Consider the following 14,136-nt stretch of genomic DNA (forward strand, 5'->3'; position numbering starts at 1 on the left):
GCAATATGTATTGTGAAGGATTTTCTTTTGATTTTCCAAATCATGTACATGACATTTAATATAAATAAAGGCATTGTGTTTCATCATATGCTGTTGATTATATTTGTGATGAACCTCTTAGATTAAGACAATGATTTTGAGGCTATGATGAGATCATACTAGTGAGACCTAAAATCTTAAAATCCTAATCTTAAATATTCCCAGTCATTGGTACATTGAGTCGAGGATCAATGTTTACCGGAAAGACTGGCACATCTTATGTATGCTCGATGCAGAGGGTGATTGATCTCACAATCACTTGTGTGGAGACACTAATACAAAGATGTGGGTGCTCATTAGAGAAATGAGTTCACTGAATTGACCTACAAAGAGAAATCTTATGAAGTCTTACTTACATGTCAAAAGATGATTCTCTTAGTAGGAGTTGTGCAACTGATCCTTTGACCTGAGATCACCATAGTATCTTGTGCACATAAATCCATATTTTGGTTTCCACTCATTCATGACAATAAGTTATGTACGAGGTCTTCTGGATATGGTGGAATGTGTACGAAGGTTATGAGTAGGTCAATAAGGAATTAATCACTTCTAGTAAGAGAAGATCGCATCCTATTTATTCTAATCATATGATAATTCAGAAAGTCTTTGATCAAAGCACAATGAAAATTAGAAAGAGTTTCTAATATTTCATTATTCGAATTATCATTAGAAAATTGAGAAATATGTGAATATAAAATTGAGTTTGACATATATTCATACTCATATATATATTCGGGATGCAGTTTGATTAAAGGATTGAATTGCACGGTAACTTGCCACTGAAGGGTATTTTTGGTATTTCCACCAAATTCCATATTTTTCGGGTAGACATGACATGTTGCTAGACGTCAATCTTGTCTTATAGGTTTGATCGAATTAAAGAGTTTAATTCGATCACCAATTAGAAAGGATTCTAATTGTTAAGTTTGGGTTCGCGCAGTTTTGTCACGACCCCCGCCCCGTTCCCGGCGGGCCGCCGCGACGGTCCTAGGGTGCGGGTAGGCATAAGGCCACCAGCCACCGCGTAGAACCCTACTACCTATCAATCATCAATAAATCTTGAAAAAATTTGGCATGATGCATGCACAAAATGATCACTTTTCCTATAGTGACCTGTCAGGATTATCTCAATACATACAACACACTACCTGTCAGAGCAGCAATCACATAATCTGTCACATATAAACCTGGACAATATATAGCAATACATTATCACAGGCACACAACTGATCTGCACACATATATATACCTGCTTCCCAATCCATCCATGGTCAAACCCATATCCACAACAGGATCTATGACTGTAACTATGCACTATATACAATAGAAGGTTTATAATACACCAAAAGATATAAACCTCTATCTACATTATACTATACTATACTATGGAGCGGCACAGCTAGCAGGCAACCACTAATCCTGCTCCTCTCTATACAATACCTTTCCTGCAATCAAAAACATCAAACTGGGGAGTGAGTATATAAATACTCAGTGAGTGGAGTAGAGAGTACTATGCACATGAGACAGAATATAATCATGGCTCGAGATGAAATCTCAAGATCAATAACAACATGAACATGAACTCAACATAGAGAATATAGAGTAAATCATCAATATCACCACAATCAATATCAACTCATCTGAAGCATATATGGAATAATCAAGTAAACATATATGCTACTCATGAATATGCTCAACAGATCATAATGCTGGAACATACAAATCAGGTGTCAATATGCTGAAATCATCACTAGACAGCTATCGGGAGGTGGGTTTTACGCCCCAGGCGAACCAGCAACAACTCCCTACTGCCATATGCATATATCGAATATGACACCACACCAATATGTAAATCATCACTAGACAGCTGTCGGGAGGTGGGTTTTACGCCCCAGGCGAACCAGCAACAACTCCCCACTGTCACATGCATATGCAGGATAAGACACCATACCGATAACATAAATGCTAGACAGCTGTCGGGAGGTGGGTTTTACGCCCCAGGCGAACCAGCAACAACTCCTTACTGTCACATGCATATGCAGGATAAGACACCACACTGATCATATAAATGCTGGCCAGTATCCAGAACAGAAATCCATCTCACATCTACATACTAAACGGCACCTCGCGGGAATTCTACATCCGCGGAAAGCCATACTGCACCTCGCGGGGTCTTACTATGCCCGGCGGCAAGCAGAATATAAGTCGTAGGACCGGCCGATCCTACGCCTAGGGCCGTGTCCCCCCCTAGGAAGGAACTGGGCTCCGCCCACCCAGAAGGCTACTATGTGCACAAAGGCCGATGTTCAACCCCCATCGACTATAGGTGTCCTGCAGATACTGCCAAGCCATGCATAAATTTCATAATGCACCCTCCCAATACTCTACTAAAAAGGAGTATGATCAAGACTACCACTCACTCGACTCCGACCCAATCATAAACTAACATCAGAGTTAGGAGTGAGGGTCAAGGAAGTGCAATACAACTCAATATACCACTAAAAAGGCTCTACAAATCTTTGAAATGGAGGAAATGAAATCAATTTACAAAAGAAGTTATTTCACAATTTGGAACCAATTTAATTACTCATAAAAGAGTATAATCAAGCTACGACTCACAAGTCTTTAAAATAGAGGAAATGAAATCAATTTACAAAAGAAATCATTTCACAATTCGGAATCAATTTGATTACTCATCAACCCCTCGTAATTCCTCTCAATGTTCCCTCAAATGCATGTACAGAATAATCAAGCATGGAGAATCAAAATATAGAGGAATATACAACAACAATTAATCAATAGGCTCAGGTGGAATCAATTCACACCTGGCGACATTCATGAAAATGAATTAAGGATGCTCATGGTGCAAAGTACATGACTCCCACTCACCTGTCAATCCGGCACGGCCTCGATACGCCTCTAGAATTTTACAGTAGGCAGCAGGGGACTTCTTTCTCTTGTTCCCTAGCTTCTTGCCCAACTCTGACATGCATTTACAATACATTTAGTTTTGTATCAAGGGCTATAATCTACGTACCAATTATAATATAGGGAACTTTAATTGATTCAACTCCCCCATTCCCTAAATCTTTTCTTTTCTTTCTTCTTTTTCTTTTTAATTAATTAACTTACCATTTATATGTATTAGGGACTCCCTTGCATGAGTACAAGGTCCCTTTTAGCTTGATCTAGGCTTAATACTCTATTATAGCATGAAATCCCCTATTTTCCACCCGGATGAACAGTAACCCGAACTGACAGTGGGTTACTTCATCCCGGTTTTGATCCACTTTCAGGACTCCAAAATTGATGAAATTTTTACCTAACATTCTACACTCATAGAGGATTCCAAAGAGATAACATGCATCATCATCGGAGGCCGTTTGACCCCATAAATAATTTGCCGAAGTTAGGACTTCGACACAGTTTTTTTCGTAGTGCCGGAAAAATTTGTCAAAATCCGATTCTTCTTCTTTTAACCACCTCTACAACCCTTATCCGACCCCTCTAGACTATATCCACCCTTTGTATAGCCTAATATCATCAAAAGACTAGATAGGGATGGATATTTACCTTTTTCTTTTTGGAAATCGAGGTCCTTGCGTAGAGGGGAAGGAGATCTACGTTTTTCCCTTCAGCTGGAAGTGCAACCGGGATCCCTTTCCTCCTTGAATCCCCTTCCTCTTCTTCTTTCTTCTTCTTCTTCTTCTCTTTTTCTTTCTTTCTTTCGTCTGTTTCACGCCTGAGAACCCCCTCCCTGTTTCTCTCGGTTTCATTCCAAAAGCCAGCTCAAACCCTCCAATTAAATCACATCAAGATACTATTCACCCTTTGTTTAATATTATTAAATTTCCATTTTGCCCCTAACACTTCAACATATCTACCGTTGTGCCATTAACTTTTGATTCCTTTCCAATTTTACCCTTACCACTTCAACGCATCTACAACTATGCCATTATCTTTTCATTCCTTCCAATTTTACCCCTCATATCAATTTTAAATGACTATTCTATCCTTTTTTATATATAAAAAAAAATATTTTGGGGTTATTACATCCTCCCCCCCTTATATAAAATTCGTCCTCGAATTTAAAAGAGTAAATTACCTGATTACTCAAAGGGGTGAATGTATCTGCTCTTCATATTTTGCTCGGTGTGGTATTGGGAATCAAATAAATTGGGAGTGTTTTACCTTCTATCTCTACCACATAGGTAGGATACACATACTTCGCTTTTATACTATCCCCTACAGATGTACTAATAGCTAAGGAAATATGCATTAATATCTTATCCTTAGCTAACTTCTTAGCAAAATAAGGGGACACAAATGAATGGGTAGCTCCAGAATTAAATAATACTCTAACTTTAATCTTATCAATGAGGAGCATACCTGTCATAGCTACATTTAATGCCTGTGCCTCTTGTGGATTTACCGTGAACACCCTTCCTTGCCCTCTACCTACTGGAGCTGATGGCTGAGATGGTCCAACACTCTGCTGTGATGCTGGTGTCTGACCTCTGCCTCTGCCTACAGGCCCCCTACTACTAGGCCTGTCCATCTGCACAGAAGGGTAGGATGCCAAAGGCACAAACTGCTGGATGGCACCCTGCAGGCATTCTCTGGCAAAATGACCCGGCTGTCCACATCTGTAGCACACTCCCTGGCCCATTCTGCATCTGCCAGGGTGCTGCTTCCCACATATGCCACACACTGGCCATGATTGGAACCCAGATTCAGTTCTGGCTATAGTGACTGGAGGACGAGGTACTGATGGTAGAAAAGTTTCTTGTGATTGACCTCTTTCCCTCCATTTCCTCTTACGTGGGGCAGGTGGAGTTGAGCGTACAGACTGCTCCGTCGGGCCCTCCGAGAGATCTACTCCCTCAGATCTACCTCTACTGCTTTGCTCCTTCCCCACACTCATTTTTCTCTGTTCTCTTTCAGCTCTTTCCTCTTTGTTTCTGGTCTCCCACTGTTTTGCTTTATCTATCAGCCTAGACAGGGTGGGGACCTCTACTGCCAGTACTGCATTATAAAGCGGGGAAATCAGACCTCGTCTGAACCTTTCTATCCTGGCAGCTTCAGTGGGGATGATGTAAGGAGCATACTTCCCCAATCTAGTGAACTCACGAGCGTACTCAGATACGCTCATTCCGGGCATCTGCTTCAGCCTCTCAAACTGAAGAGCCCGATTTTGCCTCTCAGCCGGACACAAAAACTCATCCATCACTGCTTGCCTGAACTCTTCCCAGGTTGGAGGATTCCTACTGTACAATCTGTCCTCCACGTGTCTCTGGTACCAGTCCCAGGCATCTTCCTTCATTGTAAGCCCTACAGGTTCTATAGCTCTTGCATCAGAACAGGGCAGTCTCCGTATCATCTTTTCAGTCTCCTCCAGAAATCTCTGAGGATCTTCACCTTCTTTCCCCTTAAACTCTGGGGTTCTGAGCCTCAGAAATTTCTGTACAGTAATCCCCTCATCATCTAGAGCCCGCCTGGCCAAACTTCTTGGCACAACTACAGGAGGTGGGATGGATACTACTGACGGGGCAGGAGATTTCCCCCGAGCAATCTGCTCTCTCAGAGCCTGATTCTCTGCCAGTAACTGTTCCATTAATGCATCTCTACTTCCTACCTCTCCTTGATCATCAACCCTCCGTCTATCAGCAGAAGAAGATTTTTCTCTTTGGGGCTCGACATGTGTGGAACCCGCATCCAATGCTATATCTGGCTCCATTTTCCTTGGAAGTATTCTTTATATGTCTCTAAAAGAGTTAAAAAGAGAGGGCAGTCGTTACACACTGAGTCATAATATATTTTACTGAATTGTAAATGACTCATAAATTAACATACAGAAAAATCCTATGCTCCATAGTATAATCCTATACTTAATCCTGACTCATCCTATTGCTCTGACAGGACTCTTCTTAACCTTTGCTCTGATACCAAGCTTTGTCACGACCCCCGCCCCGTTCCCGGCGGGCCGCCGCGACGGTCCTAGGGTGCGGGTAGGCATAAGGCCACCAGCCACCGCGTAGAACCCTACTACCTATCAATCATCAATAAATCTTGAAAAAATTTGGCATGATGCATGCACAAAATGATCACTTTTCCTATAGTGACCTGTCAGGATTATCTCAATACATACAACACACTACCTGTCAGAGCAGCAATCACATAATCTGTCACATATAAACCTGGACAATATATAGCAATACATTATCACAGGCACACAACTGATCTGCACACATATATATACCTGCTTCCCAATCCATCCATGGTCAAACCCATATCCACAACAGGATCTATGACTGTAACTATGCACTATATACAATAGAAGGTTTATAATACACCAAAAGATATAAACCTCTATCTACATTATACTATACTATACTATGGAGCGGCACAGCTAGCAGGCAACCACTAATCCTGCTCCTCTCTATACAATACCTTTCCTGCAATCAAAAACATCAAACTGGGGAGTGAGTATATAAATACTCAGTGAGTGGAGTAGAGAGTACTATGCACATGAGACAGAATATAATCATGGCTCGAGATGAAATCTCAAGATCAATAACAACATGAACATGAACTCAACATAGAGAATATAGAGTAAATCATCAATATCACCACAATCAATATCAACTCATCTGAAGCATATATGGAATAATCAAGTAAACATATATGCTACTCATGAATATGCTCAACAGATCATAATGCTGGAACATACAAATCAGGTGTCAATATGCTGAAATCATCACTAGACAGCTATCGGGAGGTGGGTTTTACGCCCCAGGCGAACCAGCAACAACTCCCTACTGCCATATGCATATATCGAATATGACACCACACCAATATGTAAATCATCACTAGACAGCTGTCGGGAGGTGGGTTTTACGCCCCAGGCGAACCAGCAACAACTCCCCACTGTCACATGCATATGCAGGATAAGACACCATACCGATAACATAAATGCTAGACAGCTGTCGGGAGGTGGGTTTTACGCCCCAGGCGAACCAGCAACAACTCCTTACTGTCACATGCATATGCAGGATAAGACACCACACTGATCATATAAATGCTGGCCAGTATCCAGAACAGAAATCCATCTCACATCTACATACTAAACGGCACCTCGCGGGAATTCTACATCCGCGGAAAGCCATACTGCACCTCGCGGGGTCTTACTATGCCCGGCGGCAAGCAGAATATAAGTCGTAGGACCGGCCGATCCTACGCCTAGGGCCGTGTCCCCCCCTAGGAAGGAACTGGGCTCCGCCCACCCAGAAGGCTACTATGTGCACAAAGGCCGATGTTCAACCCCCATCGACTATAGGTGTCCTGCAGATACTGCCAAGCCATGCATAAATTTCATAATGCACCCTCCCAATACTCTACTAAAAAGGAGTATGATCAAGACTACCACTCACTCGACTCCGACCCAATCATAAACTAACATCAGAGTTAGGAGTGAGGGTCAAGGAAGTGCAATACAACTCAATATACCACTAAAAAGGCTCTACAAATCTTTGAAATGGAGGAAATGAAATCAATTTACAAAAGAAGTTATTTCACAATTTGGAACCAATTTAATTACTCATAAAAGAGTATAATCAAGCTACGACTCACAAGTCTTTAAAATAGAGGAAATGAAATCAATTTACAAAAGAAATCATTTCACAATTCGGAATCAATTTGATTACTCATCAACCCCTCGTAATTCCTCTCAATGTTCCCTCAAATGCATGTACAGAATAATCAAGCATGGAGAATCAAAATATAGAGGAATATACAACAACAATTAATCAATAGGCTCAGGTGGAATCAATTCACACCTGGCGACATTCATGAAAATGAATTAAGGATGCTCATGGTGCAAAGTACATGACTCCCACTCACCTGTCAATCCGGCACGGCCTCGATACGCCTCTAGAATTTTACAGTAGGCAGCAGGGGACTTCTTTCTCTTGTTCCCTAGCTTCTTGCCCAACTCTGACATGCATTTACAATACATTTAGTTTTGTATCAAGGGCTATAATCTACGTACCAATTATAATATAGGGAACTTTAATTGATTCAACTCCCCCATTCCCTAAATCTTTTCTTTTCTTTCTTCTTTTTCTTTTTAATTAATTAACTTACCATTTATATGTATTAGGGACTCCCTTGCATGAGTACAAGGTCCCTTTTAGCTTGATCTAGGCTTAATACTCTATTATAGCATGAAATCCCCTATTTTCCACCCGGATGAACAGTAACCCGAACTGACAGTGGGTTACTTCATCCCGGTTTTGATCCACTTTCAGGACTCCAAAATTGATGAAATTTTTACCTAACATTCTACACTCATAGAGGATTCCAAAGAGATAACATGCATCATCATCGGAGGCCGTTTGACCCCATAAATAATTTGCCGAAGTTAGGACTTCGACACAGTTTTTTTCGTAGTGCCGGAAAAATTTGTCAAAATCCGATTCTTCTTCTTTTAACCACCTCTACAACCCTTATCCGACCCCTCTAGACTATATCCACCCTTTGTATAGCCTAATATCATCAAAAGACTAGATAGGGATGGATATTTACCTTTTTCTTTTTGGAAATCGAGGTCCTTGCGTAGAGGGGAAGGAGATCTACGTTTTTCCCTTCAGCTGGAAGTGCAACCGGGATCCCTTTCCTCCTTGAATCCCCTTCCTCTTCTTCTTTCTTCTTCTTCTTCTTCTCTTTTTCTTTCTTTCTTTCGTCTGTTTCACGCCTGAGAACCCCCTCCCTGTTTCTCTCGGTTTCATTCCAAAAGCCAGCTCAAACCCTCCAATTAAATCACATCAAGATACTATTCACCCTTTGTTTAATATTATTAAATTTCCATTTTGCCCCTAACACTTCAACATATCTACCGTTGTGCCATTAACTTTTGATTCCTTTCCAATTTTACCCTTACCACTTCAACGCATCTACAACTATGCCATTATCTTTTCATTCCTTCCAATTTTACCCCTCATATCAATTTTAAATGACTATTCTATCCTTTTTTATATATAAAAAAAAATATTTTGGGGTTATTACAAGTTTGGACTTAAATCGATTAGAAGAGTTCTAATCAAGTTGGGTCAACTTGCACTCACACCTATTGCTGGCTAAGTATGGAACCCAATGGGTCACACACAAGAAAACTTATTAAGGGTCTAATTGGATTAGATCATGTTTGCAAGATAGACATCCTAGCAGGTGTTGCAAACCCTTAGCTCTTGATTCGAATTGGATTCGAATCTGATTCTTAATTGATCTAATTTGATTAGATCATCTTCTAATATGGGTTAGCCAAGAGTTGGCACCTAATTGGCTTGGTTTGAGTCTAATTGGATTAGATTTAATAAATCATTCAATCTAGACCGTTAGATCTTGATCTACCGTTGGATGAAGACATAATGGAGAGTTGGTTTAACCCAATTGGATTGGGTTAGAGGATGGCTATCATAATTGACCATTGGATCTTAATCCCACCATTGGATGAAGACATAATGGGTCAAGTAAATGGCGCCTTGCATTGGAGCCCTTGGATCATCATCATGAAAGATCAAGAGGTGAGGCGTGATGGACATGTGATTAGCATGTGATGTTGACTTGGTCAAAATATGGCACCACATGAAAGGACATATCATTTGATACACCTCTTCACTTGATCTGCACCTCCTCTTATTTGATATGGCCCTTAGATGATGTCCTTTCATGAAAGGATGTGTGGATGGGATGCATCCCTTGGAGATGCATCCCTACACCTATTATAAATAGGCTAGCACTCCATGAGTTTCATCATTCCAACTCCACCCCACTCCTCTCTTCTTTCTTTCTTACATTAGTTTCTTTCTTTCTAGCATTGCTTCTAGTGTGTCCTAAGCCAAGACAAGGTGGTCTTCTTTAGGACAAAAGGATTAGAAGTGATTTTAGAAGGTTAAAGAAAAATAGAAAGAAAGGAAAGCCAGCCATTAGAGTTCTTTAAGAATTCTGCATTAAGGATCAAAGTCTTTGGAGCTTAAGACTTAAATCAAGTTTTCGTGTGGATCAACGTTGGAGGGTGAACACTTGGGCACCTAGTGGAAATTCTGCATATTGGATTAGCGTTAGAGGTATTCTTCTATTTCTGCATTTATATTATATTATTTGATTGCTTCCATTAAGGTGATCTTGGCTTATAAGGGTTTTATGTTAAGGAACTTTATCAAGAAATTTTTAAAATTTCTAGCTTCCGCTGTACATTATAACATGCTAAAACCCTTCAGGTTAATCATTCCATCAGCTACTGCATGGATTAACCACTTGGATGACAGAGAAAAGCCTTTTTTTTTTCTTCCAATTTTCTGTCAATGATATATAGAATCTGAAGTCACATCATTTCTGAACTAATTGAAATTCTTAATCTCCTATAATTATCTAAAAGGGTACAAATCCAAAATACTGCTAAAAGTAAAATTAACATTTTGGTTCTTTAGACATCCTTACTTTCCATCTCTCTTTATAAGAAAAGAAAGAACAAAGAGAATCCCATTTACATCCTTTTGGATAGCTATGAGGAAAGTATTATCAGTGCTCTCCATTATAACTCCTTTCTTTGTAGCTATCCTTTCCTACAGAGCTGAAAACTGTTCCACTTTTCAAGTTGGATAAGTATTTCCTCCTTAGCTATTGTCGCAAGCTGAGCAATTGGAATCCTCAAGTAGGGTACCTTTGCATTCAACAACTGCAGGTGGCGGAGCTTTTTTAATTACACTTTTTTGAGTTGGCTTGGCATAGTGTAGTGTGTAATAATCATGGAATAATTAAATCAAAAAATTACAACTAATCATCCCAACTTATACTACTCGAGAAAAATAATTTTTTACTTTGACACATAGAAATTGTTGGAGTTTTAACTTCAAAAAGAAATAATTTTAAAAAATAAATATACTAGTTTTATCTTCTAAATTTTTTGTTTAAAAATATTGCATCGTATCAATTATCGGACAGAGTCTATAAATAGGCTCTGGTCCAGTAGCTTAAAAAATCTCAATTCACATTACTACTAGTTTGTTTTATGAAACGAAAATTCTTCTCTCCTCTTTCTACTCAATCCATAATCACAGATAATTAAATTAGAAACTTACAACTAATTATCTCTACTTATACTGCTTGAGAAAAATAATTTTTCATTTTGGCACATGGAAACTTTCATTTTTCCTTCTTAAAGCTTACTTGTTTGTAGCATAAATCCTGCGTGCGGACAGCGCAATGAACCCGGCCCACCATGCTTGGCGGCTGCTATCTGGGTCCACCATGGTCGGCGGCCCACCCGATACTATTCTTCTTCCATAGTGTGTGTATATATATATATATATAATCAAAAATATCAGGGGTAATTTAGCCACCGCAATGCCGACATTATGTCGCCATATCCGTCTAAATAAAGGGCAATTGCGTAAAATAAGCGTCCAATCCAGGGCCAATCTCGGTATTATAGCTTCTAGAGTCGTCTGATCCGCGTGCCAACGCGGCTACATTTCCTAACGTCATGACCGGCCCTCTACCCCTTAAAAAAGCTCTCTCCGCCCCCTCCTCTTCTCTCCACGCTCAAACCCCTCGCCCCCAATTCCTCCTCTCCCAAACCGTAACCCTAACCCTAACCCCAGGGAGCAATTGAAGAGGAGAAATGGCCCAGAGAGAGAAGGAGCTCCAGGTCCCCGAGACCCGCACCCTCTGCGTCAACAACTGCGGCTTCTACGGCAATCCGGCCACCAATAACATGTGCCAGGCCTGCTTCCAGGCTGCCGGATTCGCCGCCCCGTCGTCTCCCCCGTCCTGTTCCAGCCACGAGAAGCCCAGATCCGCCCCTGCCCGGTCGCCGGATCCGGCGGCGGAAGGCGGGTGGGGAGAGGCCAGGGGGCCGCCGGCCAAGCCCGATGCCGCCGCCGCCGCCGCAGGGGTGACGCTGGCGAAGCGGGTGAACCGGTGTGCTGGGTGCCGGAAGAGGGTGGGGCTGACGGGGTTCCGGTGCCGGTGCGGAGAGCTGTTCTGCGCGGAGCATCGGTACTCTGACCGCCACGACTGCAGCTTCGACTACAAGGCCGCCGGCCGGGAGGCCATCACCCGCGAGAACCCCGTCGTCCGGGCCTCCAAGATCGTTAAAATATGAGGAGTTGTTGGGGGAACTTTTCCGTTTTTATTTTTCCTTTTGGTAATCTCTCCTTTGTGTGACCGGAAAATTTCCAGAATCGGAGAGAGAAGCACCTTGTTTTTTTTTTTTTCTTTTTTATATAAAGATTAAATTAAGAAGAAAACCGATCTCGATCTTCCGTTAAATTCTCGAATTTCTGCGTTTTTCCTGTTTAATAACTACGTTGTGTTCCGGGACGGAAGATTTTTGGAACTAATCCTGGTTTGGTGATAAAAAAAAAATGATGAAAGGTTGGTGGCGGTGTGGCCGGCCTCAAAATCGCGTATGCTGTGACGTCAGACCACGTTTATGGGTTGAGGACGTTGTGGTGCGCCCTCGGAACGGAAGAGCCGCCGTCGATGCGCGGTGGTTCGATGGCACTGTCATGGTCGTTTGTTGACCGAATCCGGTCAAACTGTGACTTCCTTCTGGAATCCAAACTTGGGCCGGTGCGTCCCTCCCTACGGCCCAACTTCTTTGGAGGAACTAGGAAGTTGGGTTCATTGCCTCCGAAAATGTCCGCTTGTTCTATTGGTTTTAACTTTGTTATCTTAGAAAGCCTTGTTGCCTGTTGCTATAGGCCTCGGGCTTTTGCTATCTTGTTCCTGTGAATATAGCTTAGCTTTAAAATTAAATAATTTTTTTTTGCATGAATATCCTTTCAAATATCGAATTTTATATGATGTCTTTTTAAAATTAATATTTGCATGTATATTATCGTAAAATATTTGTTTTGCTATTTTATTCTTCTTTCATTCTTCTTTTAGCATATGCACCAACGCCATCTAACAGCGTTAATAGTTTCAAATTAAAATGACAAAAATATTTTTAATGGATAGATGTGCAAAAAGAAATATTTATAAGGTGATCGCGATAAAAGACAAAAAAGATAATTTTAAAATTTTAATTTATTTTTAATTAAAATAGTTATGGTTTTCATTGAGGGTGCTAGAAGAACAGTTGGCTTCGGCAGGTTGCTCCAGTGAGCAATAACAAAAAAAAAAAAAGGAAAAAAAAGAGATTCTGAGGTCTGTTTAAAGTAGCAGTAAAAATTGGTTAAATTATATTAGGGTCTTTGTGCATAAATAGTATTTTTATGAGAGTATAGAAATAAATATAAATTTTAAAAAAAATATTCATGCAAATTTAAATTTTTAGGAGAATACTTGTGTAATAAAAAAAAATCCAAATTAAATTAGACGATTCCTCTTGTCGGGGAAAATTTTAACCGGAAGTGCTTGGGGCCCAGCAAGAATTTTAGTCTCATTATAGGCTGGCCTTCGCTTCAATGTATGCAGCGGGCCAGAGACACTGCTTCCATGACTCCATGTGAAAGCCCATTAAGGCCATAAAAAGGCCGAGCTCTTAATGCTAGGTGGCACTCGGGAATATTCCAGCTAAGCCTCGTGCAAGGCGTGACGGCGATTGGTTTAATCTGCATTCCAAATGCGAGTACAAGGAAATTGAACTCGCACCAAATTACTTTTGTTGCATAGCAAATTAATTTTATTGTCTTTATAAGGCGCAGGAAGATGGCCACTTGGCTGGAAACTTGTTCCTGCATGTGACTCCATTAAAACCCCATTTCTCTCTCTTTCTTTAATGGTTGCGTCCTCCAGCCTCTAACAGCTCAGAGAGATTTATGTTAGATGTGACCTGAAGCACTATATAAATATAAAATTACTAATTTATTTTAAATAAAATAAAATTATTTTAATTTAAATATGAACTTTAGTTTTTTTTTTTAATTTAATCCAAAAAATCATCATCGTGGAAATAAAAGTTTACGACCTATGATTTTAGAGAATACATAATTGACACAATCGAGAATATTGTGAATGAGAGCTCATCAAAATAAACAATGAAAGCTTAAATATAATTAAATGAGAGAAGCTAAGAGGATCAATTAAAGG

At 40.5% G+C, this 14,136-nt stretch overlaps 1 protein-coding gene across 1 annotated transcript; it reads left to right on the plus strand.

Annotated features, from left to right (window-relative positions):
• Positions 1-11,599: 11,599 nt before the first annotated feature.
• Positions 11,600-12,369, plus strand: LOC103696655 (zinc finger A20 and AN1 domain-containing stress-associated protein 1-like). The gene has a single exon (XM_008778339.6). It carries the CDS (start codon positions 11,720-11,722, stop codon positions 12,200-12,202), a length of 483 nt encoding a protein of 160 aa, XP_008776561.1. The 5' UTR covers positions 11,600-11,719; the 3' UTR covers positions 12,203-12,369.
• The last annotated feature ends 1,767 nt before the right edge of the window (positions 12,370-14,136 follow it).

Source organism: Phoenix dactylifera, chromosome 2 (assembly GCF_051530095.1).
Source record: "Phoenix dactylifera cultivar Ajwa chromosome 2, Ajwa_hap1_PhDact_Kaust_v1.1, whole genome shotgun sequence".
NCBI classification, from domain to species: domain Eukaryota; kingdom Viridiplantae; phylum Streptophyta; class Magnoliopsida; order Arecales; family Arecaceae; genus Phoenix; species Phoenix dactylifera.